Source organism: Bos indicus x Bos taurus, chromosome 19 (assembly GCF_003369695.1).
Source record: "Bos indicus x Bos taurus breed Angus x Brahman F1 hybrid chromosome 19, Bos_hybrid_MaternalHap_v2.0, whole genome shotgun sequence".
In the NCBI taxonomy this organism is placed as follows: domain Eukaryota; kingdom Metazoa; phylum Chordata; class Mammalia; order Artiodactyla; family Bovidae; genus Bos; species Bos indicus x Bos taurus.
In genome coordinates, this window is record NC_040094.1 from 14951486 (window position 1) to 14978396 (window position 26911).

Here is a 26911-nt window from a genome sequence, read left to right on the forward strand (position 1 = left end):
TTGATGAGGGCGAAAGAGGAGTGAAAAAGCTGGCTTGAAACTCAACATGAAAACAACTAAGGTCAGAACATCCAGCCCCATCACTTCAGGGCAAACAGAAGGGGAAAAGGGGAAAGTGACAGATTTTATTTTCTTGGGCTCCAAAATCACTACGGACAGTGCAGAAGGTAGCGGCAGTCATGAAATTAAAGGACGCTTACTGCTTGGAAGGAAATCTATGACAAACATAGACAGTGTAAAAAGCAGAGACTTCACTTTGCCGACAAAGGTTAGTGTACTCAAAGCTGTCGTTTTTCAAATAGTCATGTACGGGTGTGAGTTGGACTATAAAGAAGGCTGAGCACCAAAGAAGTGATTCGTTGCAAGTGTGGTGCTGGAGAACTCTTCAGAGTCCCTTGGCTGTAAGGAGATCAAACTAGTCAATCCCCAAGGAAATCAATCCTGAATATTCATTGGAAAGACTAATGCTAAAGCTCCAATACTTTGGCTCCCTGATGCGAAGAGCTGAGTCATTGCAAAAGGCTCTGCAGCTGGCAAAGAGTAAAGGCAAAGGGAGACGGGGGCAGCGGAGGATGAGATGATTAGACAGCATCACCCAATGGACACGAATCTGAGCCAACTCTGGGAGATAGTGGAGGACAGGGGAGCCTGGCATGCTGCAGTCCTTGGGATTGCAGAATCAGACACACTTAGCCACTGAGCAAGTAATATTATAGTTAGCTTTATCTTTTACTCTTGCTTCAGGGCTTTTACAGGGAGACAGTTCATAATAATAGTTATCCTTTATTGGGCACAAATCACTGGTTAGAAACTTTACTGTTTCAAATCCTCAGTGTCCCTAAGAGTTACTATTGGCATTTCAGATAAAAAAAACAAGGTTAAAAGAATTTGTAATTCAGACCACACAGCTGCAAAATACCAGGACCAGGATCCAAGTTAAAGTGTTTGACCTCAAAGTCCTTGCTTATTTTAACTACAGTGTGCTATTTTTTTCCCTCATGTCCACAAATTTCATTCCTCCCCTTTTTAGATGGAACTGTGTAGCAGATGTTCCAGTTGATATAAACTGATACATATGACCAAACTCCATATAAATCCATTGACAAATCAAGTAGATATAGGCTTATGTAGCCACTTTAAAAGATGGGTGATTTAAAGACAGGAGAAACTACCTAAAAAAAAAAGGGGGGGAGGAGTATTTCAAGGATCATAAAGACATAATTTCTGTTTCTGCTGGGAATACTTTGTTCTCTTTTGCATGCTGGCTGTTGTAAGTCTCCGGCTGTCAGCCGCTCCTGACATTTCCAGTACAGGTTAGCTGCTCTCATGTGACGCTTCAGCACTGTGGCCTTATGTCTAACATGGCACTTACCACACTATTTGTCCTTTACTTTATCCCCGCCACTACACTGTTAGGGCAGGGACTATGTTATGAGGCTTTGTATTCCTAACCAAACAATGTGTATTTAAAGAATATTTTTTTGTGACGTGATCACATGTCGGGCACAGTGCTAAGTGCTTCTGATCTTGAGACATAGTTGGTATTACCCTCAATTTCAGTAATAATAAAAAAAAGATTGGCAAAAGGGTGGCACCAGTGCATCCACCTCCAGAGTATATTGTGAGTCAAGGATCTGTTTGCAAGAACGAAAACATCACAGGCTTGGTACAGTATTTCTTGCACCTTGCAGCAATAGGTCTCCATTTACGTAAATTCTGAAGATGAACAATTTTTGTCCCATCTAAAATATTTTAAGTTGGAGTCTACCCATCCTGACTCTAGAATAAAAGACTGACTAAAGGAAATAAGTAAGTTTAATTCAAATGTTGCTGAGTAAAGTTTATTACAGTATCGATGACCATAACTAACATTCATGTCAGGTGCCACTCCAAGTACCTTACATGTATGAAGTCAATTTTTTATTCCACTGTACAAAACTCAGTTCACTCAGTCATGTCCAACTCTTTGTGACCCCATGGACTGCAGCACATCAGGCCTCCCTGTCCATTGCCAACTCCTGGAGTTTACTCAAACTCGTGAGTCTGTGATGCCATCCAACCATCTCATCCTCTGTCATCCCCTTCTCCTCCTGCCTTCAATCTTTCCCAGCATCAGGGTCTTTTCAAATGAGTCAGTTCTCCGTATCAGGTGGCCAAAGTACTGGGGTTTCAGCTTCAGCATCAGTCCTTCCAATGAATATTCAGGACTGATCTCCTTTAGGATGGACTGGTTGTATCTCCTTGCTGTCCAAGGGACTCTCAGAGTCTTCTCCAGCACCATAGTTCAAAAGCATCAATTCTTTGGTGCTCAGCTTTCTTTATAGTCCAACTCTCACATCCACACGACTACTGGAAAAACCATAGCTTTGACTAGCTGGACCTTTGTTGGCAAGGTAATGTCTCTGCTGTTTAATATGCTGTCTAGATTGGTCATGACTTTTCTTCCAAGGAGCGTTTTTCATGGCTGCAGTCACCATTTGCAGTGATTTTGGAGCCCAGAAAAATAAAGTCTGACAGTTTCCACTGCTTCCCCATCTATTTGCCATGAAGTGATGGGACCAGATGCCATTATCTTAGTTTTCTGAATGTTGAGCTTTAAGCCAACTTTTTCACTCTCCTCTTTCACTTTCATCAAGAGGCTCTTTAGTTCTTCTTGGCTTTCTGCCATAAGGGTGGTATCATCTGCATATCTGAGGTTATTGATATTTCTCCCAGCAATCTTGATTCCAGCTTGTGTTTCTTCCAGTCCAGCATTTCTCATGATGTACTCTGCATAAGTTAAATAAGCAGGGTGGCAATATACAGCCTTAATGTACTACTTTCTCTATGTGGAACCAGTCTTTTGTTCCATGTCCAATTCTGAGTAATGGAATATTACTCGGCCATAAAAAGGGACACATTTGAGTCAGTTCTAATGAGGTGGATAAACCTAGAGCCTATCATATGAGTGAAGTAAGTCAGAAAGAGAAAGATAAATATCATATTAACACATATACAGAATCTAGAAAAAATGGTAATGAAGAATTTATCTGCAGGGCAGCAATGGAGAAACAGACATAGAGAATAGACTTATGGACAAGGGGAGAGGGGAGGAGAGGGTGAGATGTACAGAGAGAGTACCATGGAAATTTATATTACCATATGTAAAATAGATAGCCAACGGGAATTTGCTGTATGGGGAGAGAAAAGGAATCTCATTGTTATGGCTCCTACTACAAAAAGCCATCAACAAATTTAGAAACAGTGAAATAGAGAGATGAGTAGATTTATTCTTGGTAGACAGCTTGTGTTGCCTCTTGTCCATTTCCCTCCCACCACACCCCAAAAAAAAGTGGGTTCTCAAGCCTTGACTTTGCCATGTGGTTCCAAATGCCTCTCCACAGCATATACAACACCTGCCTTCACACTTGAAGGGAAAAATCCAGCTTACCACATTTGGGTGTTGTTACTTTAAGTACAAGCTTTAGTTCTTCTATAAGAAGTATCACTCTGGATTCAAACCACACGGATGTCATTGAATGTTTTTCCCACTGTATAATCATTTAAAAATCACCTACGAATTAAAACTTGACATGATACACTGAGAATTTAGGATCATTTTTCACCAGTCCCATGTTCTTGTGGTTGACTTCAAATATTTGGTACAGGTGATTATAAGACGATATATTCCATGAAAAAAACATTCATGCTGGAATTATGAAATCACATTGGCGATATAGTTCTTTTAAAAGTCTGTTTTTAACTTTTGTCCTCAGGAGCTACTTTCTTCTTGTTCTGACCAGTGACCTTTTTCCTGTGATAATGAAAGGAAAGTTGAATTAGAAATTTTAGATATATGTACTTTCCAAAGCTCTACCAGTTTAATAAACATTTACTGAAACCTCCACGATCAAGTATATGAGACATTAGTTAAAAAAAGCCGTGTCTCTGCCCTTTAGAAAAACACATCCACCTAAGTGAGACAGAAACACCACAATAAACTACATTACAACATGGCATAAAAGATTCTGACCTAATAAAAAGAATTCACATTGATTAACTGCTAGACACTGTTACAAGTGCTTTATATGTATCAACTCAGATCTTCTAACTTATGAAAAAAGATTCTATTAGTATCCTCCTTATACAGATGTGGAAAAGGAGGTGGAGTGGTTGAGTAACTTGCAGATCATCACACACTGGTAATATTAGATATGAACTCTGATATTCTGATTTTAGAGTCTGCTGAATGGTAAATGCCATCAACTAACTCTTAACCCAAGAAAAACACTTTTGAGAAAATAATCAACATTTGCATACTACAGTAGAGTAATGCCAATCAACTCAATCCTTCACTAACAGCAGCAGAGTTATTATTTATATAACTATTTCCATTACATATAGGGAGAAAGAGGCTTAAAGATGTGAAGTGATTTGTTCAAAATCACACAGAAGAGGTGATATTAGAGCCAGTTCTTGCTCCAAATCCAGTCTCCTCCACCCTCTACTACACCAGGGTGAGTCTGTGGTGCCTGAAGTGAGGTCCACTAGGCAACAGGATTTAGGTGTATTACTCAGTTGGGAAGCAGGGTCTGAAGATATGGACTTAAGAGTAATCAGCACAGAGCTGAGGCCACAGGTGTGGGTAGGATCATTATAGCAACATCTACAGTGGAAAGGCAAGCTGGTGTCAGATCAACTCTTATGTGTATGTTATGTTAAGAAGTATGGTTTTTAAATGTGAAGAAAATAGACAACTAAAGCACCTTAAGCAGGGGCTAGGGACAGGTTTATATCAAGTGTCCTCAAAGTCAGTGCAGCCGTAAGTTTTAATAACTTCAGGGCATAAAGGCTACAGACTTATAAAAATCAACAAAATATATAATTTAAAATATCAGTATTTCTTATTATAGTTCAACAAAGCCACGATCTTATGCTCTAGTTGATTTTCCATCTTGGTAAAAACTTTCCTCAGCTGCTAGTCAGTACCTGAAAAGATTGCACTTTCAATCTTAGCTTTACGATCACCCAAGAATGAGGTTCTGATGTACATGCAACAATTCAGAAAGAGCTCATCGCAGGAAAAACTCTAGTGAGACAGATAAGGTGACAAAGCAGGGCAACCTCCTGTGCCAATGCACTGGTCTACTAATCTTCTACCAATCCACCCAGGAACTGTTGCCACAAAGAAGAAAAATAAAAAATGCATTAAGGAGGCACAAAACTGATTAGGTATGAATTAATCTTTCCACTGATGTATTTTTGTAAGGTTGTAACATTTATTCCTCCCGTTATTAAAGCTCAAAACCACTAAACCCTTGGGACACTCTGTACATGCCATGTACTGGGGTTGAACATGACTTCCCACAATTAATACAAAATGTCAGGCTGACTCTTCTCAGAAGGAAAGTGCAGGCCAGTTTTCTCACCTGGGTTCACCTTGTTCCTTCTACATGCCTAAATTTTACCTATCCCTGAAGATAATTCTACTTCTGTAAAACTTTTTGCAAACAACACCAATTCATAATGATTTTCCCTTCTCTAGCTTCTATTTTACTTAAAAATTATTTTCTAATTATTTTTTTCATGTATACTAATCTCCTTTCCCTAAGTTCAGGAAAGGGGTCTCATTTTACACCCTTTTAACATCTTACTACATATTATGTATGTAGTACATATGTAATACAAATACATGCAGTAAGGCTAAAGATGGACAGTAAGTACTTGGCAAATGCCCACATTTTATATATGTTATATATTAACTGGTACTGACAGAATTTAAAGTGTCATTTTTCTTAAATACTGGAAAGAATAGTACTATGCAGAATATTTCAGTCTACCTCCATGAGATCATGGTTTCCTAGTAGTGATAGGCAAAAAAGGTAGTCCTGTGTACATTCTAAAAAAAAAAGAAAAAGAAAAAAACTATACTTTGAAATTCTCAAAACATTAAGCTAAATGAACTTATAGTTTACTCAAGTTTATAATTTATATATAAACAAATTTGTGTATAATTTCATATAAATATGTAAATGTTTATAATTTACATATAAATTTATAATTTACTCAAATTATACTTTTCAGAGATGTTTCAACATGCTTCAGTGTAAATCCTACTGAAATCCTTTCCAGAATATGAAGCTTCAAGGAAGATTCCATTGATGTGAGTTGACAGTCCTAACAGGTGGCTTCTGTAGCGTGTCCAGATGCAGGCTGGGTGGAGATAGTGTGTCCATGTGTCCTAAGTCACTGTGTCTGACTCTTTGTGACCCCATGGACTGTAGCTCGCCAGGCTCCTCTGTCCATGGGATTCTCCAGGCAAGAATACTCGAGTGGGCTGCCATGGCCTTCTGCAGGGGATGTTCCTGACCCAGGGATTAAACCTGTGTCTCTTTAGTCTCCTGCACTGGCAGGCGGGTTATTTACCACTAGTGCTACCTGGGAACTCCATGTGGAGATAGTGGACAGTGCAATTCTAATTCACAGTGAATTGAAATCATATTTCCAAAGACGGAAAAAAAATTAATATGTTAAGACAAATTCCAAGATTGAATTAACCAAGTTTCCAAATCATTAGCAACCTGATATATTACTTTTATTAGATTCTATAATGGACTGTTGCTAATGTTTAGTCGCTCAGTTGTGTCCAATTCTTTGCGACCTCATGGACTGTAGCCCCCTAGGCTCCTCTGTCCATGGAATTTTCCAGGCAAGAATACTGGAGTGGGTTGCCATTTCCTTCTCCATAATGGACTGTAGACCTATTAAATTTTATTTCTAAAAATCTATCCTAAGGAAAAAGAAAGCCCATGTTATATGAAAATGACAGAGTCAAACTAACTTTTACCATATACTTACCGTTTATCCTTTGCTTTTTCTAAAAAATATTTTGGAGTTGTACTAATGCTCTCCCTTTCCAAGGGCTTCTTAATCATCTTTTTCTTTTGTTTACTGGAAGTTACAAAGAGAAGAAAGAACTGAATTAAGTGCAACTTAAATTTAGAGAGCTAAAACTAAAACTAGTTTTGGTTCTTGGTCACAAAATTTGTTTATCTACTTACTGGTTTATAGTGACAAAACTGTGTCCACTTTAATATACTAGTTTACCTAATAGTACCTAGAGCGGTAATCCAAAGAGAGGAAATTCAACCAATTTTTACAAAGGCACTGATTATGATTAAAATATGTGTCACTCATATCCTGCCAATAAGCGCTAGAGTCTGATTCTGGCCAATTAACTACTTTTTACTAGCTTTATGAATTAAAATCTGAGCATATTTCACTCACATTTAATATTTTAAAAATCTGAGTACTTAAAATTTCAAGGATGAAAAACTGACAGGGAAAGAGCACACAATATTCACAAGTATTTAAGTGGAAATATTTTTTACTTTAGATTTTTTTTTATAATTTACTTTATTATTTATTTTTATTTATTATTTATTTATAATTTATTATTTATTATTAAATTTATAATTTACTTTAAAATATTTTTACTTTAGAAGGTTCTAGAACAGTAATGTTGATAGAACCACAATGTACGAGTGTGAAAGTAAGAATGTACGTGCAAAGAGAGAGAACTCCGAAGTAAACTTAAGACTGTACCTTAGTAGTTTCTGGAAACCTTTTATGTATTCTGGGACAGGACATCCAGCCTGCTGGATAACATTGGCAACACTGAAAAAGGTACCAGTAAACATAAATTTGTATCTTGTCAAACTGTTGTTTATGTACTTAAACGCTCTGTACAACAGAAGAGGAACTAAGACTATACAAACAAGAAACTAATCCAGTCAAGTGTTCTGATCAATTATTACCAGAAGCAATCACATTGGACTACTGAGAGAAGAGTCTGCTGGACTGCAATCAAGGTACTGCTGAATAATTTTAGCTAGCAACCGCTTCTACTCAACATGCATCAAGCCCTAACCAGCACAGCCCAGTGCTGAATGAAAACGCTAAAGTCAGAGTCACACTTAAATTTATTAAATCATAGGGCTTGGCTGACTTGAGCTTCTCATGTACAGTCACTTATTCAATGTACAGTCATTTAGAAGCTTTTGTAGTAAGTATCATCATTATCCCCATTTCCCAGATGGAAAAGAAAACTGAGGTGCACACAATGATATGGGGGGCGGTCATCAGAGTCACATGCTTAGAGCTGCTGAGGAGAACTCAGGTGCATCAAGGCTGCTGGAATACAGTCCCCTACGTATCACACGAGTCTGCTCACGATAAAACCAAGGTTGACAGAGCCAAGGCTCAGAAGGCACAAATCAAAATCTGTGCCACAACTGAGAAACAGGTCAATGTATAAACCACCTCCATCCACAGCTTGATTTGTTAGAAATATGAACTGCTGTCAGTTATCATCAGCCTAACATTACTGTAGGCAGCCCAAGTGTAGGAAATACAACTCAGCTTTTACATTAACATCTAGGATGATGGACTAAATTAAGATGAGATTCTAAAAATGTATCCATCATATGTTACCCAGGCCTCAAGGAGCTACAACTGAATAATACTGGAGTGTGTTACTAAAGCAGTTTTTCCTCTATGACAAGTGACCTGGGACTAAAGATAAACTCCATCTGCCCCTAAAAGTAATGGGAAGAATGTACCATGCTAAGAGATCATTTTGACTAGGCTGTAACATAAAGAGATTCAGGGATTAACTTTAACTATTCACTAATCCAAAAACCTTAATATTACCTTGTGATTAATATCAAGTGATGTTATTGGAAGAATTCTTTGAGTATGAAACTTAAATGAATATTCTCTTGTGAATACTTCCAAAATCTAACAACGGAAGAACAAAAACGAAGCCTTTTGATCGTTTTTCTTTCATGGCTAACATTTGGTTGACTAATATCATAAAAGAATTTGGGACATAGCCATTTTGTAATTATCCATCAATTGTGTATAAGAATAAAGAACTAATTTTGCCAACTTAATGCTAAGCTATTTCTCCTAATTTACCTTCTTAATAATGGTTTATCATCTTCAGTGAAAAATGTAACAGCTTTTCCTTTATGCCCAGCTCTTCCAGTTCGACCTAAGAGAAATCAGATCATTAAAAAAAAAAAAACTCATTTTTGAAGGGAATGGGACCTTCAAGATTCACATATACAAGTCACTGGATTTTTACAGTACTGAAAAAATGAACATGCTGAAGGGACTCTGGTAGACGTGCTAAGACAGATGAGTGGGGGTGGGCATGTGACTCACCTATCCTGTGAATATATTCCACTGAGCTGGTTGGAAAGTCATAGTTGATAACCAAGTTCACACCTTTAAAATCGATCCCTCTGGCTAGCAAGGCTGTACAAATAAGAACCCAGATTTTTCCTGCTCTGAAGCTGTGGACTGTGTTATCTCTCTGGTTAAGAGAACATACGAGAGATGTTTTAGCACCACTCTGGGAATGGAAAACAAGTGCTTCATAAATGCCAGTACTTAGTTCTTTGTTGCTTTGAAAGTTTACATTTGACTTTACCTGTTGCTGTGTTCTGTCTGCATGAATAACATCCACGTTAATACCTTCATATATGAGCTCATGAAAAAGTTCTTTAGCCCTTTCAATGGACTGAACAAAAACAAGAACAGGTGGATTGAAACCCTAAAAGAAAGCACACATAACCCATAATTAAGAATATAACTGCATCATTTCATAAGATTTTAATTCAATTTAGAAATTGCCAAATTTCTCAGACCTGTGGTCTAAGCCTGCCTCCATCTTCCTCAGCATGCATTCTCCACAATGGGCTTTTCCTACTTCCCTTCAACAGTACTCTCCATTTTGCCCATCCCCAAAATCTTGTCTAATTAATCCCCCTTCACCTGTCTACAGCAATGGATGTCTACTCCTTGAAATAAACACGTTTGCTTCTGTGCCTCAGAACATTTTTGTTCCTTCTTAAAATGTAGTAATTATCACTTTAATCCATTATTTATCCTAACTGTGGGTATTCCAAAAAGCTTAGTTCCTGGTTCTCAGTTCTCTCAAAATTATCTTATCAAGTTAGACAAAATTTAAGTTATAACTACCAGCTCTAAGCAAATGATTTTTACATTTTGTATTATCAAACCCTGATTCTCTCTCAAACCAGCTTTCTATATTTTCAACTGTCAGCATTAGGACTTGACCTTGTAATTATGGTCCATACATCCTTTCAGAATCTAATGCGAGATATGAAGCTGTCTAATAGGTAGTCAGACATTCACACAATTTCAGAAGGTTCACAAAACAAATTCATGCATGGCTAAAAATCCCTGGAGTATAATCCTATGTGAATATCTGTCAAAACCTTCTATTTCCTATTGCCAAGTGACATCAATAACTAACAAATAGCACAATGTGCCAAGCACTATTCTAAGTACTATATTTGTATCAATTCAGTCATAAAACAAAAAACCCCACTCCAGTGGGCCCTACTCATGTAAGGCCCCAGTTCTACATGGAAGCAGCAGAGTGGTGGGGGGAGATTTATATATACATGCATACTCTTGTTTTATTGCACTTGGCAGGTTTTTCATAAATCAAAGGTTTGTGGCAACCCTATGTTCGAGCAAGTCTATCGACACCATTTTTCTCCCAGCACCATTTGCCTACTTCTTGTCTCCGTAGCACATTTTGGTAATTCTTACAATATTTCAAACTTTTTCACAATTATTATATTTGCCACGGTGAGCCGTGATCAGTCCTCTTGGATGTTACTAATATAACACACTGAAGGTGATGGTTACCAAGTTTAGCAATAAGGTATTTTTAATTAAGGTGTGTACATTGTTTTTTTGACATAATGCCACTGCACACTTGACTACAGCATATATAAATGCAACTTTCCTACGCACTGGAAAATCCCCAAAATTCCTGTGACTCACTTAATTGTGACACTGGCTTTACTGTGGTGGTCTGGAACTGAACCCCCAGTATTTCTGAGGTCTGCCAGTTCACAGATGTGGAAAAAGGAGGCTTTGGGGGCATCAACTATGTCTTTTCCTAGCCTTCCCTGCGCTGGGGACAGAAAACTTAACTTTATTCTCAGAGGTGAGCCTCTCCACTTGGGACGAGTTGCTCCAATGTGCTTCTTACTGATTTGCCACTGGATTACTAAACACGACGGAGAAGGCGATGGCACCCCACTCTAGTACTTTTGCCTGAAAAATCCCATGGACAGAGGAGCCTGGTAGGCTGCAGTCCATGGGGTCACTAGAGTCGGACACAGCTGAAGCGACTTAGCATGCAGGCATGCATTGGAGAAGGAAATGGCAACCCACTCCAGTGTTCTTGCCTGGAGAATCCCAGGGATGGGGGAGCCTGGTGGGCTGCCGTCTATGGGGTCGCACAGAGTCGGACACGACTGAAGTGACTTAGCAGCAGCAGCAGTACTAAACACAACGCAGGAAAACATGCTCAGCCTCCCGTCAGTAATACAAGGCTTGGTGAGCTTCATCAAAATTTGAAAATGCAGCCCAAATTTACCTTTTTAACAAGTTCTCTCATGGCCAGTAGTTTTCCAGTCTCTGAACCAACAAAGAGAAGCTCTTGTTCTACCGTCTCTACTGCAGAATTCCTGAGAAAGAAAACATATCTTACAGTGTGACAGCCAATCTTTGTTTTTCCCCATAAATTTTAAATAAATGAAAAAATTTACACATACCTCCAACAGAATGATTTTTTCCATTATCAATATAAGTACCTAATTATTTATGTTTTAAAGACAAAGTTTTTTGAAATTTACTTTTACCTAGAGAATAACTGCTTTACAATGTTGTGTTGGTTTCTGCCATTTAACAACGTGAATCAGTCGTAAGTGTATGTATGTCCCCTCCCTCTTGAGCCTCTCTCCCTGTCCTACGCCTCTCAGTTGTCACAGAGCTCCCTGTGTTATACCAAGGTTTTTAAATTTTAGTTCAAGTACAGCTGATTTACAATGTTGCATTAGTCTCTGGTGATTCAGTTATACACACACACACTTTTTCAAACTCTTTTCCATTACAGGTAATTATACATGGTTTATGTATTTTACCTTTAGAAGTTTGCATCTGCTAACCCCAAACTCCTGCTTTATCCCTCCCCCCTCATTCCCTCTTTGGTATTCCTAAGTTTGTTTTCTATGTCCATGAGTCTACTTGTTTTGTAAAGAAGTTCACCTGTATCATTTTTAGATTCTACACATATTGTACAATATCACATTTGACTCTACTGTCTTCACTTCGTATGATCATCTCTAGGTCCATCGCGTTGCTGCAAATGGCATCGGTGAGTCGGACGCGACTGCAGCGACTCAGCAGCAGCGGCAGCATTCCACTGTGTATGTACATATCACATCTTGACCCGCTTACCTGTCAGTAGACATTTAGGCTGTTTCCACATCTTAGCTGTTATAAATAGTGCTGCTATGAACACTGGGGTGCATGTATCTTTTCAAATTAGTTTCCTCTGGATATATGCCCAGGAATAAGACTGATGTATCATATGGCAACTCTATTTTTAATTTTTTAAGGCATCTCCATACTGTTCTCCATAGTGGCTGCAACAACTTATATTCCCACCAACAGTGTGGGAGGGTTCCCTTTCCTCTACACTCTCTCTAGCATTTATTCTTTGTAGCCCTTCTGACGATGGCCATTCTGACTGGTATGACGTGGTGCCTCATTGCAGTTTTCAGTTGCATTTCTCTAATAATTAGTGATATCGAGCATCTTCTCATGTGCCTATTGGCCATCTGGATGCCTTCTTCAGAGAAATGTCTATTTAAGTCTTTAAATGTTCTCTTCTGATTATAAAAATGTTATTTCAATTAAAAAAAGACATAAACAATAAGTTGCCCACAATTCTACCATTTTACGATAAATTTTGATATTTTGTTGTGTTCTAGTCATATATTTTCATGTTTCCAATCTTTCAAAATCTTTCTAAAAGTAAAATTAATGGGTAAAATCAGAACATTTTAAAGGTTGCTTCATATGGCTAAATTTTTTTCATAATGATAGCAAAGGTTTATTTACAGACAGATAGTTGGAGTAAGGTGTCTCAAGGCTTTAGAAACACTCTATAAGCCACTGTAATATACTATGTATAAATACTTTTCCCACTCTGTTATCTCCTTTCATAATTATATTTATGGTGAATCTGTTCTATTTCTCTTTTTATACACAGGAGTTTTAAGTTGGAAGTAGCTAGGATATTCTTTTTATTATTTCATTTGGCTTTTTACTTAACACAGTATTACAAGCACTTTTTCATACAGCCACAATCTTCACTTTTACTACTTCATTTCCATTCTCCTGGCAACAAAACTGGAGTACATGTTCATTCCCTTCTCCAGGGAATCTTCCCAACCCAGCAATTGAACACAGGTCTCCTGCACTGCAGGCAGATTCTTTGCTGTCTGAGCCACCAGAGAAGCTCCATACTACTTCATGGGTTGCACTACAGTGTATCAAGGGGAAGTATTATAATTTCATAAAACTTTTTCCCTACCAATTAGCATAAATGCACCCCAAAATATTTTTAAAAAGGAATTATAAATCAAGTGGCTCAGTAACATCAGCTTCCTTCTCTCAGCCCTACTGAGTTAAGCCATCAAAGAGATTAAATCCTCTGGGTGGCCACAGAGCTCATGGTCATACTTTATGGAAGGGAAAAATCAACTAAACGCACGATGACAGTAATATCTACATGACAATATGAGAATGTCCCTTTAGATTATTCTAACACAGAATATCCTTAATCAATCTTGACTTTAAAGAATATGTTTCTTTCAGTAAAACTCTTTTTATTAATCTTAGGCCACACAACCTGTCTCTTTTAGTCTAAAATAATGACTTGTGTGGTTTTTTTAATCAGTGGGATAACGTGGAAGAATTACCTTGCTCCAACGGATACAGTAATGACACTGTCCAAGTTCAGTCTGCACCACTGTTCAACGTCATAGGCAAACGTTGCACTGAACATAGCTCTCTTCACCTTGTGGGATGTACAGGCCAAGAAAATGGAAGCCAGCTGGTCTCTGAACCCAGTTTTGCCATCTTCAAACAGTTTATCTGATTCATCTACTACCAGCCATTCAACACTAAGAAACAACAACAAAAAACATTTGTAGCTTACTGAACTGAAAGATCCAAGACACGTCACTAAACTGTGGGAACACATAAAGAAGTCAAACCACAATGACGCTTCTCAGATCTACATATTGTACCAGAAAAAGGTACAAGAAGAATAAGCAATAAAAAGATAAAACAAGATCAACATAAATTAATGTACCTATTCCATTAGACCCCAAGGATATGAAGCTCCACTGGCAATGTCAGAACCTCAGATAAACGTTAGGAACTCCATCACCACTGCTGAAAGATGTGAAAAATTTCTAGGGAAACTGTACTAATTGCTTATCAGAATCTGTTAACTTTATTTCAGGCCAGATATTTCTCAGCACCAACACTGACTGAAAGCTGGCAGATAGCAAGCTCCAAAGGGCAATACTACAAGTATTATATTATAGTTGAGGACAAAATATAATCAACTTAATGAAAAACAAACATAAAAGACATTATTAAAGTAATGTACCTCGTTAGGTCTATTCCTGGAGGATCTTGTTTTAATAAATAGATTAGTCGATTTGGAGTAGTCACAAGGATATCTGTAAGGAAAAACAAATGGTACAAATTGCAAAACATTCATCCCTCTTGAACTAGGGGATTAAGCCCCCTGCATTTCAGTTAATAACCTCAAGTGGGGAGAAGTACTGATATGCACTATACCAATAACACAACAAACTAATGTACGTATTTTTTTAATCCATCATAGCACAAACTACTAAATCCTTACTCTCCTTTTATTTGACTTGCATGGATCACAATAAACTGTGGAAAATTCTGAAAGAGATGGGAATACCACACCACCTGACCTGACTCTTGAGAAACCTGTATGCAGCTCAGGAAGCAACAGTTAGAACTGGACATGGAACAACAGACTCGTTCCACATAGGAAAAGGAGTACGTCAAGGCTGTATATTGTCACCCTGCTTATTCAACTTATATGCAGAGTATATCATGAGAAACACTGGGCTGGAGGAAGCACAAGCTGGAATCAAGATTGCCGGGAGAAATACCAATAACTTAGGATATGCAGATGACACCACCCCTATGGCAGAAAGTGAAGAACTAAAGGGCCTCTTGAGGAAAGTGAAAGAGGAGAGTGAAAAAGTCGGCTTAAAGCTCAACATTCAGAAAACGAAGATCATGGCATCTGGTCCCATCACTTCATGGCAAATAGATGGGGAAACAGTGGAAACAGTGGCTGACTTTATTTTTTGGGCTCCAAAATCACTGCAGATGGTGATTGCAGCCATGAAATTAAAAGACACTTATTCCTTGGAAGGAAAGTTATGACCAACCTAGAAAGCATATTAAAAAGCAGAGACATTAGTTTGCCAACAAAGGTCTGTTTAGTCAAGGCTATGGTTTGTCCAGTAGTAATGTATGGATATGAGAGTTGGACTGTGAAGAAAGCTGAGTGCCGAAGAATGGATGCTTTTGAACTGTGGTGTTGGAGAAGACTCTTGAGAGTCCCCTGGACTGCAAGGAAATCCAACCAGTCCATCCTAAAGGACATCAGTCCTGGGTGTTCGTTGGAAGGACTGATGTTGAAGCCGAAACTCCAATACTTTGGCCACCTGATGTGAAGAGCTGACTCATTTGAAAAGACCCTGATGCTGGGAAAGATTGAGGGCAGGAATAGAAGGGGATGACAGAGGATGAGATGGTTGGATGGCATCACCAACTCAATGGACATGAGTTTGGGTACACTCCGGGAGTTGGTGATGGACAGGGAGGCCTGGCGTGCTGCGGTTCATGGGGTCGCAAAGAGTTGGACACAACTGAGCGACTAAACTGAACTTGGCCTCTAAGAGGCAAGAATATAATCATCCCACAGTCTGCTTTTCAAACATTCGTTTGTTTTTCAGGAAAATACTTTCCTTAAATGGAACTTTATTCAGAAGTTCAAGATAAAAGCCAAGTAAAAGAGTTTCTCTGGTGGATGTTAAGAGTAGGGATGTAAGCCAGTCTTATCTGCAGAATACTTCCATGGCAGGTTAACAACCAATAGAATAAAGCAGGGATCATCAGTCTCAGTACTACAGACATTTTGGTTCAGACAACTTGCTGTAGGAGGCTGTTCTGTGCACTGCAGAATGTGTAATAGTATCTCTGGCTTCTATCCCTCTAATAGTAGCACCTCTCCCCGGCTGTCACAAAATATCTCCATATATTGCCAAATATCCCTGGGGTGGAGGGTGAGGTGGAGAACCCCTGGTATATATTTATGTAACTACTGGGTGAAAGGAGATTTCTTTCAGCTTTTCTAAAAATCGAACTAACTACACTTTAAGAATTTTTAGGTGGCAATTAGGATATTTGAAATTTCCAAATCCCTTACACTTCAAGCATGAACTGAACTGAATTTACAGCTTCCATCCTCTTGAATGCATGCTCAGTTGTGTCAGGCCCTGTGACCCCATGGAGCCTGCCAGGCTCCTCTGTCCATGGAATTTTCAGACAAGAATACTGGAGTCAGTTGCCATTTCCTCCTCCAGGGGATCTTCCCCACCGAGGGATTGAACCCGAGTCTCTTGCACTGGCAGGTGGACTCTTTACCATTTGTGCTACCTAGCAATCCCTTACCAAATTTCTTAGATGATTTAGGTCCAAATTTCTTGGCTGCAACTGCTGCTTTGTGGATCATGTGTATCCTGAATCCTGTTCCCTCAGACAGTTTTACTAACTCTCGGTGAATCTAAAACAGAAATGATAAAAACATCAGCTGCTGAAATACTTGGATAAGATGTACAGTCACTTTTTTAGTATTTATAAAATAGATCTAGTATCAATCCGTGAATACCTGAAATTAAGCTTATGATAATCTGTAGATTAACTTGGAATCTTGGCATTTTGGAACATCAATGCCAAATAAGATTCAGTAGTTTCTTCAGGTCTAGTAAACCAGTTCCAAGAGATAAAATCAAAACTCTTCAACTCTGTATTATTTTTAAGAATAAAGTACCATTTCAAAACTATTTCATACTTGGCATGTTTACATTAAGCACACGGGGAGAGTCGAATGGATCACAGTATAGTTTTACTTTCTCAAAAACTGAGATGAGGTTTCCTTTTTTCTAAGTGAGAAAAAAAGTTTTAAAGAGGAACTATATATTACAGACCACATCCCACTACTGTCTGTGGCTCAGACAGTAAAGAATCTGCCTGCAATGCAGATGACCCAGGTTCAATCCCTAGGGAAGATCTCCTGGAAAAGGGACTGACAACCCACTCCAGGATTCTTGCCTGGAGAATCCATGGACAGAGGGGCCTGGCGGGCTACAGTCCATGGACTTGCAGAGTTGGACTCAACTAAGCAACTAACACACATATGTTACAGTAGCCTTCCAACTACAAGGATCTTAGAGCATATACCACAGTATAAATGCTAAGATCATATTTTAGAAAATTATAAGACTTTATGCAGTAAGACACTTAGAAGTATGCTTTGTACACAATACTTGACCATGACAAAGACACGGCCCTTCTCTTCTGGACCTTTCTATTACCCTCAAATAAGAAAGATGACTGGCAAACACAAACACATACTTTTCAGAAACTACAGGTTATACCTGGCTGGCAAGTTCTCGTGTTGGTGATATAATCAGGGCTCTGAAGCCTTTATTTGTGGGTTGTTTCAGGTGCATTAAAATAGGAATGCTAAAAGCCAAAGTCTTTCCAGATCCAGTAGGAGCAGAAGCCAGAAGTTCTCGACCCTAAAAACAGAGTATATTAAGTATAAGGAAGAGTACATACATTTTTAGTGCCAGTCAAATAATGCTACCAGCCATAAAAATAAAATTATACACAGCAAGTCCAGATACTCACATTCCCATCATTCTTCTAACTTCTCCCATATTTGCTTTTCTAACACCACCCATCTCTGCTACCACCACCCCAACGGAGTTTCTGAGCATTATCACTAAAGTTAATTTGAACTGGGTAAAGAAACTAGATAACTAAAATCCAAAGATAATCCACAACCATATTCCCATTATTTCAATTTTCCTTTTCCCTAATCCTCTTTATCAAAGTTAAATCAGAAAACCAACTTTTGGTCCTGGTATCTGTATTGCTCCATCCTTACGGAAAATTTTAATAAATAACAGAAGGACTAAATGTAAAATAAAAAGTGGTGATAACACCAGTGAGAGTCATATATAGGTGACAATCTTCAAAAAGTCACTGTGCTTTTTAAAGCTTTAAGCTAAGGTCACTACAGAAACAACACTTTAATGAAAATTAAAAGCAATTTTGCTATAATGTCAGTAAAAAACATCCTTCAAATATATTCTGATTTCAGTTTCCCAAAGAAAATGAAAAGGATTAATACAGATGAGGAGGGAGGGAACTCATACCCTTTGGCTACTACAATTGGGAAGGCCGCCTTGGTTATGTGGGGAGAAAAAGTCAGCTCTCACTACTATAAAAAGAAACCTCAGAAAAACTTAATTTCCAAAAATCTAAGTTAACTCATACCTCTGTTAACAGTGCATAAACAAATCATGGTATACTCATACAAGAGAATACTACTCAGCATTTCATATATCAGTAACAAATTGATACATGCAACATGGAGGAATCTCAAAAAAAGTTCACAGAGTGAAAGAAAGAAACCAAAAATAAAAGAACACATACTGAATGATGCCACTTATATGAATTCTATAATATACGGCAATAAGAACCAGAACAGGGCTTCCCTGGTGGCTAGCGGTGACGAATCCACCTGGAATGTAGGAGACGTGGGTTTGATCCCTAGATTGAGAAGATCCCCTGGAGGAGGAAATGGCAACCCAATCCAGTATTCTTGTCTGAGAAATCCCGTGGACAGAGGAGCCTGGTGGGCTACAGTCTATGGGGTTGCAGAATCAGACACAACTGAGAGATTAAACAACATGAAGAACCAGAAGAGTGCTCACCTCTGGGTGAGGGTGGGGTGGGGACTGAATGGCAAGGGTATGAAACTGCTGAAATTCACTCAACTGTGCACTTAACATCTATGTATTTTTTCGGTACTTAAATATAGCTCAATAATAAAAGGTACTGGGATATGGGAATTCCCTGGCAGTCCAGTGGTTAGGACTCTGTGATTTCACTGCTGAGGGTGTGGGTACAATCCCTGGTTGGGGAACTAAGATCCCACAAGCTGCGCGGCATGGGCAAAATCTTTTAAAGTACTGGAATTAAAAACAAAGTCAGGTTATATACAAGAATTCAGCACTTCTGAAATAGTTCTTGGATATTATAAACCAAATCAATGATGGATAAACAGAACATAGTCTCTATGCTCAGAAGATGAACACATTTAGTTAAATGGAAAATGTAAGTGCAGTTAGTGCAAATACATAGTATATAAAGTGTAAGATAAATGTTGCAAGAAAAAGAAAACATGGAGAATTGGGTGTTAGGGGAAAGAGTGTTGGTAAAGGAAAAAGATCACATCAAGCAGTAGTGATCAAGACAAATTTTATGGAGACACAGGTATTAGAGATGGAGTTTAGAGCATGGCAAGGATTTCAACAAGGGGAGATAAGGCGGAAGGGAGGATCTCACAGACAGAGGAAACAGAATGAACGCACACACACACACACGCACACACACCCACTTCGAGGCCTTCACACTCACATGCAGCATAACTGGAATGGCTTGCATTTGGATTGGTGTAGGTGTCTGGAAGCCTGCATCTAGAATGTTCTGAAGCAGTCGAGAATTGATTTTATATTCCTGGTCAAGTTGCTGAAACGTAGCAATTGGGTCAGGAAGATCAGTTCCTTGGACATGAATTTTATGTTTATTCCGGAAGAAGTTTAGCTGAAAAGTAAAATAAAGGGATTTGGTAAAATACATTGTCAGATGTTGTAAAGCAATAGTAAGTTTCTGAAATAAGCTTTAGTAGCATATGAAGCTTTCTAGTTAAATTCCAGGCCGTGAAAGAGACATATTAGGTACAATTTCCACCCTTTCATAGAAGGATGACCTTCCTAACAATGAAACCTATCTAGCCACACTTTCCACATTTAATGTGTCAATGCCACGAAGAACATTATTCATACTCATGTGCTACTGTCACAGTCACAATCTTATATAAACTGCTAGAAGACAGGCACTGACTCCATCTAGTTGCTTTATGTGGCACTTAGCACACAAGTGCCGATGCTTTCTAACGATCTACCCTAAAAGCTCTACTTATTAAGACTGAATGCCACTAGAAGAGTCAGGTGATGTTGGGTTTTTTTTTTTTTTGGCTTTCCCACTCTCTGATCCAGACAGCCAAATTCTGGATTCAGGATTACTAAACGAGCTGAACAACACTCCATCTATAACATGGCAGGAGTGCAGCAAACTCGACAATGGCGTATTTGTTGTCTCTTCTGAAGTCCACTCCTCCTAGTCCCAAGTTAGAAAACAGGTTTCTTAAGAATTCCAACTCTCAAATCCCCGTCACATGAAATTCTTCAAAACCAGTGAGTTTAACATAAAGGATAAAGTGGGCCAATTTTATGTTTATCAAAGGGAAATAAATCTAAAAAAATTAATTCTAAACACATTCTCAAATTTGACCCTAAGTTTCAAGATTTTAAGATACTTTCAAGAATTTTAAATTTTAAAAATTTCAGCCACAGCACAAAGGCTACTTTAAGTTTTCATTAAAGTAAAATCTAGACTACTACAAATAACCTTCTATCTTAACAAAATCATACTGTGATGAACCAAAAAACCCAAGCACAGTGAAAAAGGCACAAGGCCAGAAAAACAATTAGGGTGAAGATATTTTTCTCACCTTTTCTTTTCTTAGCTGCTCTAACTTTCCTGAAGTTAGTTTATTTTTTCTTTTAACATTTTTATCTTCAATCTTTGCTTCCACAGATGATATCCACTGTATAGTAGAAACTTCTTCTTCAGAAGTAATTTCTAAAATATATATTTTTAAAAATTTAAAGATTTTAACTGTAACATTCTCAGGTGGCACAAATAGGCCATATCTTCACAATGAAAGAAAAAGTAACAGTTGATACAACTAGATAGTTTTGGTAACTGGCCTAGTTGACTTTGAAGTTTACGTGATAAAATAAATATGCAAGAATAGCTAAAAAAATTTTAAGAACAATAATTAGTAAAGACTACTTCTGGAATTTCTTTTAAATTTTTTTCAACTTCACTGATAAACTGCATATATTTAAAGTATGCAATTTGAGGAGTTTTGACATATGTATATACCTGTTGGAGTTCCCTGGTGGCTCCGTGGTAAAGAATCCACCTGCAATGCAGTAGACATGGGTTTGATCCCTGACCTGAGAAGATCCCCTGGCGAAGGAAATGGCAACCCACTCCAGTATTCTTGCCTGGGAAATCCCCTGGACAGAGGAGCTTGGCAGACTACAGTCCATGGGGTTGCAATAGAGTTGGACACGACTGAGTGACTAAACAACAGCAACAATACACCTGTTAAACCATCAACACATTCAAGGCCATTTTAATCAGTTCCCAAAATTCCTTGTAGCCCCTTATAATGCATTACTCCATTCCTAGGCAACAACCTGTATTCTCTCATTGTTGATTAATTAACTTTATTTTTTCCTGGAATCTTATACAAATGGAATCATATAGTATGTACTAAATTTAGTCTGGTTTCTTTCACTTAGTATAGTTATCCTGAGATTCATCCATTCAATCTATGTTGGAGCATGTATTGATCATTTTAAACCTTTTATTTATAGGGAGCATCCTATTGTATGGATATACAATCTGTCTATCCTCCACTGTCCAGGGACATTTGAGTCATTTCATATTTTTGGCTATTACAAACAAAGCTATTATGAACACAAGTATACAAGTCTTTGTGAGAACATAGGTTTTCCTTTCTGTTGGGTAAATTCTTGGAGCAGAACAGGTGGATCACATGGTAAATGTATGTTTATTATTATTATTTTTTAATTCTTTTCAATTTCTACCAAAAAAGCCAACTAGAATTTTAACTGGATTTGCACTGATCCTATAGCTCACTTTAGGGAGAAAGCATCTAGTTGCTCAATCAATAAACATGGTATGCCACACTACTCTACTGGGATTTATAACACAGTATTAGTCTCTCAGTTGTGTCCGACTCTTTGTGACCCCATGGACCCTGGTCCCCCAGGCTCCTCTGTCCATGGGACTTTCCAGGCAAGAATACTGGAGTGGGTTGCCATTCCCTTCTCCAGGGGATCTTCTCAACCCAGGGACTGAACCCGGGTCTCCTGAATTGCAGGCAGATTTTTTACTGTCTGAGCCACCAGGTAAGCTCATTTATAACATAAAGCCATGTTAACTGAAACAAGCTTGTACTGGTTTATGAATATAGAATCAGAAGTAAATGAAATAGAACAGAACCCAAAGACCCAAATATATATGGGAAATAAGTTACAATAAAAGCTGTATCTGAATCCAATGGGGAGAAGATGGATTATCAATATATTAAGATAGTCGGCTAGCCATCTGGAAAAAAAAATTACATTAGTTCCTTATTTACTCTTTACACCAAATAAAATCCCAGAGGGCCAAAGATTTCAATATAACAAAATGAAACTACAAATAAGAAAGTATGGGAGAATTAAAAATATATATATTAATTTAATGCTTAGGGCACAAAAGAAAAAATAAATTATAAAGGAAAAGATATATTTAACACATAAACTGGCAAAAACAAATAAGATTATGAGAGGACAAGCTAGAAAACATGTGTAAACCCAGTATGCTAGACAAGAGTTAATTCGCTAACAAATTAAGAGAAACAGATGGACAGTGTAATAGAAAAAAGGTGCAATGCGACATGAGGAGGCAAATTATAACAACAGAAAAAGAAAACTCTCATACACTGCTGGTGGGCATCACCAACTGGAATGACTTTTTTAAAAAAATAAAAAATTATGCTCACTTTTATGAGGAGACAGTTGGCATTAACAGACCTGAATCATTACTAATCCACAAGACCTTGAATTCTCCCATTACAACTCTTTACATCTATCCGCACTTGCTACTCAACGATTACAGGATGTATCTGTGTGTTTCTGGTTGCCCAATATTTGAATCTTTTCCCTAAGCTGGTGTCAGGTCTTTTTAGAATTCATCTTGATAGAAGGCTTTATAGTAAACTTCCCTGTAGCCAGGAAAGGCAAATGACTTTTATTGCAACACTGTCACCAAAACTGTGGAAGCAAAGTAAATGTTCGTAACACAGAAACTTGTCAAACCAATTAATGGAACATCCCTACAATATATAGCAGGATACTATGCTATGGCTCAATGAACAAAGCAGTGGACTTCCTAATGATACCATGTTTCTGGTGGACAATTCCTAAATATCTAAATTTAAAATAAGTTTATCTGTTAACTATGAAATCCCACTTTTAAGAATTTATCAAAGAGATATACCCACACATACACAAAGTAGAATAACATTTACTGCAACACTGTAAAAGCAAAAGTGGAGAAACAAGTTAAAGGCCCACCACTTAGGAACTTGTCAAATCAATAATGGAATGTATAACGGGATGTGACGCTGCATTAAAATGAACAAGGCAGTGCATTTCCTATTCATTCATAACAAATTCCAAGATACAGTTTTTTTATAAGAGGGGTAGAAGGAAGGAAGTTTCAGAACAGAACAGCACGTAGAGTATGCAATCATTCATGCTTTTTACGGGAGGTATAAATACATGTCAATAGACTATCTCTACAAAAATATCTAAGAAACTGAGTAACAGAGGTTGCCTCTGGAGAAACAGGGGACTAGAGATAAAACACTGGGAAGAAAATTTACTTTTCACCCTTGTATAACTTTTAAAAATCATGTGTAAGTATTTACTCTACCAAAAAGGTAAAATGGCTAGGAAACTTAATAGATGAACAAGGAAAAAGACAAATACCCCTATAGTTGAGTACTGAAAAAAAAAAAAAAAACCTTGTGAAAAATAGCCAATGAGTACAAACAAGTCACAAAACTTGAAATGTAAATATCCAGTAAAGCCTATGAAAAGATGTTCAATCTCACCAGTTATCAAGAAAATATAAATAAAAAAAGTTTCACTCATTAGATTGGGGAGGAAAAAAAAAAGACCAACAGTATCCAACACTGCCATGGCTGTAGGAAGTCACTTTGCAGTTATCTGTTCAAAGGAAGAAGTGTGCGTGCCCTTTCACCCACTGAATCCACTTTGGGGATGCTAATTACAGAAATAACAGCACCTGTATAAAAAGATATGTTTACAAGTATCTTTACTGTAACAATATTTGTAATCACAAATACCCTGAAACAACCTGAATGCTATCAAATGACAAACAGCCATATATTGTCTGACATGTAACCATAAGGTTGTACTATTTCTGTAAACGAAAAAAAAAATTAAAGACAAAAACCATAAATCAAGCCCTAACCTGAAGTTATCTTCTTCTTTTTCCTGTTCTGCTTCTTCCTTTCAATTTGGCTTTCTTCTGTTTTCTCTTCATCTGGTAGCTCCTGATGAGTTCTTAATGCCCCACAATCACCTGGGACAGGCTTTTTGTTTCCAAAAAAGTCCAGTCCCTGTAGCACCTCCGAGGAATCAAAGTCATATTTCCTTTTTCCTATCTAAAACCCAAAAAATTTTAAATGAAATCTGTGGACAGATTTGGCATTGTTATCACTTTAGCAGCACTGACAGTAAGGACGTGGGTACAATGACTCCCAATCTTTTTTGTCTTTCACCAAATATCTGTTGAGCTGACAAGAGTTTGGGCAAATGGAATCCAAGATGACACCTTTTCTGACTTTATAACAGTAATAATAATAATCATAATAGCAACTAGCACTTTTAAGCCTAACACTTACGCTTAATCTGCATAACAATAACACTGCATAATCAGGCAAATTTCTAACCATGTTTAGATATATTAAATTCCTCCTTCCTTCAACTACCCTAACAAGGTAAATAGCAATATTGCAGATGAGAAAAATCGAGGCATTAACAGGTTAAGCAACTTTACCAAGGTCTCAAAACTGGTAACTGGGAGGCCGAGGATTTGAACTTGAATAATCTGGTTCCAGAGTTCAAACTCTTAACAACTACACTATACCGTCAGAGAAAGAAGAAACACAGGTGTGGCACACACACAAAAATGTCTCCAGTCCCAATACCAAAGTTGATATTCAAGATTTTTCACAACTGGGCCCCAACTTCTCTCGATTTATCACTCACTACTTTCCCTCTGTAAGAGCACCCATTTCAAATGGTTCTTCTCACTACTTAATACGCCGTGGAGTAGCGGGAATAAAAAAAAAAAAAAAAAAAAAACATGCCCAGGCAAGCCAAGACAAACACCGTGAAATAATCTGTTCTCTCCTTTTGAGGTTGTTGCTGTTTTTCAAATTATTTTCCATCAGTTTCGGAAAAAAGATAATTTTTGAGAGTAAGATTCTAACGGTGCTTTCAATAAACTCAGAAGAGCGGCTAGGGAGGTGGAATGCAGGTGAAACATTTCCTTGCTAGACCCAACCAAGTCTACAGAAGGACAGGTAAACGGTTCATTCAGAAGGCTGCGGTAACCTGAACGCCAAATGAGGGGAAATGCCCCACAACCAGGCCACGGGGTCTCCGAGTGCGGGCTCCCCCAGCAGCCAGCAATTTCTCCGGCTCCCGCCCCTCCTCAGTTACTCGCGCTTCTGCCTGGAAGCGATACAATACCTGGAATCGAGCTGCGTCCGCTGAAAAGCGTCTCAAGTCGAATTTGGCCCCCACGCCGAGCCGGCGAAACAGATCGTGAGCATCCATCTTTACCCAGACAGCTCCGTGGTCTCATAGCGCCTGCGCAGAGGACTTCCTCTCCCAGAAGGCCTAGGGCGGGCGGAAGTGGCTTGGGGAGAGGGCGGGGCCTCCTGGTTGTGAGACGTCGGGCGGGTTTACCGAGTTACGGTCTGTCGTTATTTGTTTGATTAGAAAAATATTTATCTAAATCATGCCAGGCACTCACTGTTCTATACTTTAGGGATAGTTTGGTAAACAACACTACACAAATTTCACCTCAGGAAACTTATATTTTAGTGTTGATAGAAGATGTTAACAAACAAGCAGAATAATTCCTAAATCAGAAAAGTGACAATGCGACAAGGGTAAAAATGGAAACAGGGAGGTCAGTCAAAGTAGAAATGATGGTGGTGGCTTGGACTAGGGTGATGAGCTGAGCTGATGGAATTAAATGGGTAAATTTGAGATATGTTTTGGAGGCAGATCTAAGTACACCTGATGAATTTCATATGAGCGAAAGGGAGGAATCACTCCTATGTTTTTGTTTTAAAATCTGGGGTAAGTGGCATGCCGATTACTGAGTTAGGAAAGACGGAAGGAAGAACAGCTATTTTGTGTGAAGATGCATGGAAAGTGAAAATCACTTCCTATGTTTTGGGCATGTTAAGATGCCTCATAGATTTCAAGTGGCGGTTAAGTCCAAGTGGGCAGTTGATTACATGAGTCTGAAGCTCAGGGGGAAAGGTCAGGGCTAGAAAAATAAATTTAGGAGCCATCAAAATATAAATAGTACAATGCGATCATGTCAAACAAGCATTTAACTTGTTAATTGAGTTATACATATTCAACCATAGAGTGAGAAATACTTCAAATTGTGTGGCTCCTTTACATTCAAGAAAAGCAAATGTGGAGTGAGGAGGAGATGAGGGCTGAGAGTCTGCTGAACCCTCTGATGGAGTTGGTCCCTAATTCTCTCTAGCAGGAGCAGCTTGTTCCAACTGTGTCTGCTCTTTAAAAATAAGTAGTTTTCACGAAATGTGAAAGTTCAAGTACTTTTTCATCTATTT

The 26911-nt window shown here is 38.2% G+C and overlaps 1 protein-coding gene across 1 annotated transcript; it reads right to left on the bottom strand.

Moving 5' to 3' along the window:
- Window positions 1–3249: 3249 nt before the first annotated feature.
- Window positions 3250–25913, bottom strand: DDX52 (DExD-box helicase 52). Its single transcript, XM_027517674.1, has 15 exons — window positions 25785–25913; window positions 24499–24691; window positions 20867–20997; window positions 19711–19896; window positions 17658–17801; window positions 16672–16783; window positions 14555–14627; window positions 13857–14060; window positions 11465–11555; window positions 9476–9598; window positions 9208–9358; window positions 8959–9034; window positions 7585–7656; window positions 6838–6930; window positions 3250–3793 (listed from the first exon to the last, which is right to left on the bottom strand). The coding sequence occupies exons 1-15, from the start codon at window positions 25869–25871 to the stop codon at window positions 3739–3741; spliced, it is 1791 nt and encodes a 596-aa protein (XP_027373475.1). The 5' UTR covers window positions 25872–25913; the 3' UTR covers window positions 3250–3738.
- Window positions 25914–26911: the final 998 nt, after the last annotated feature.

What these genes read in the sequence shown, in the direction of transcription:
- DDX52 (XM_027517674.1), bottom strand. Translation starts at nt 25,871, where the DNA reads ATGGATGCTCACGATCTGTTTCGCCGGCTCGGCGTGGGGGCCAAATTC. An exon ending in CGGACGCAGCTCGATTCCAG is followed by an intron (nt 24,692 to 25,784) that starts GTATTGTATCGC and finishes TTTGGGTTTTAG; the next exon opens with ATAGGAAAAAGGAAATATGA. An exon ending in ACTGTATCCGTTGGAGCAAG is followed by an intron (nt 11,556 to 13,856) that starts GTAATTCTTCCA and finishes TTTCTTTCTCAG; the next exon opens with GAATTCTGCAGTAGAGACGG.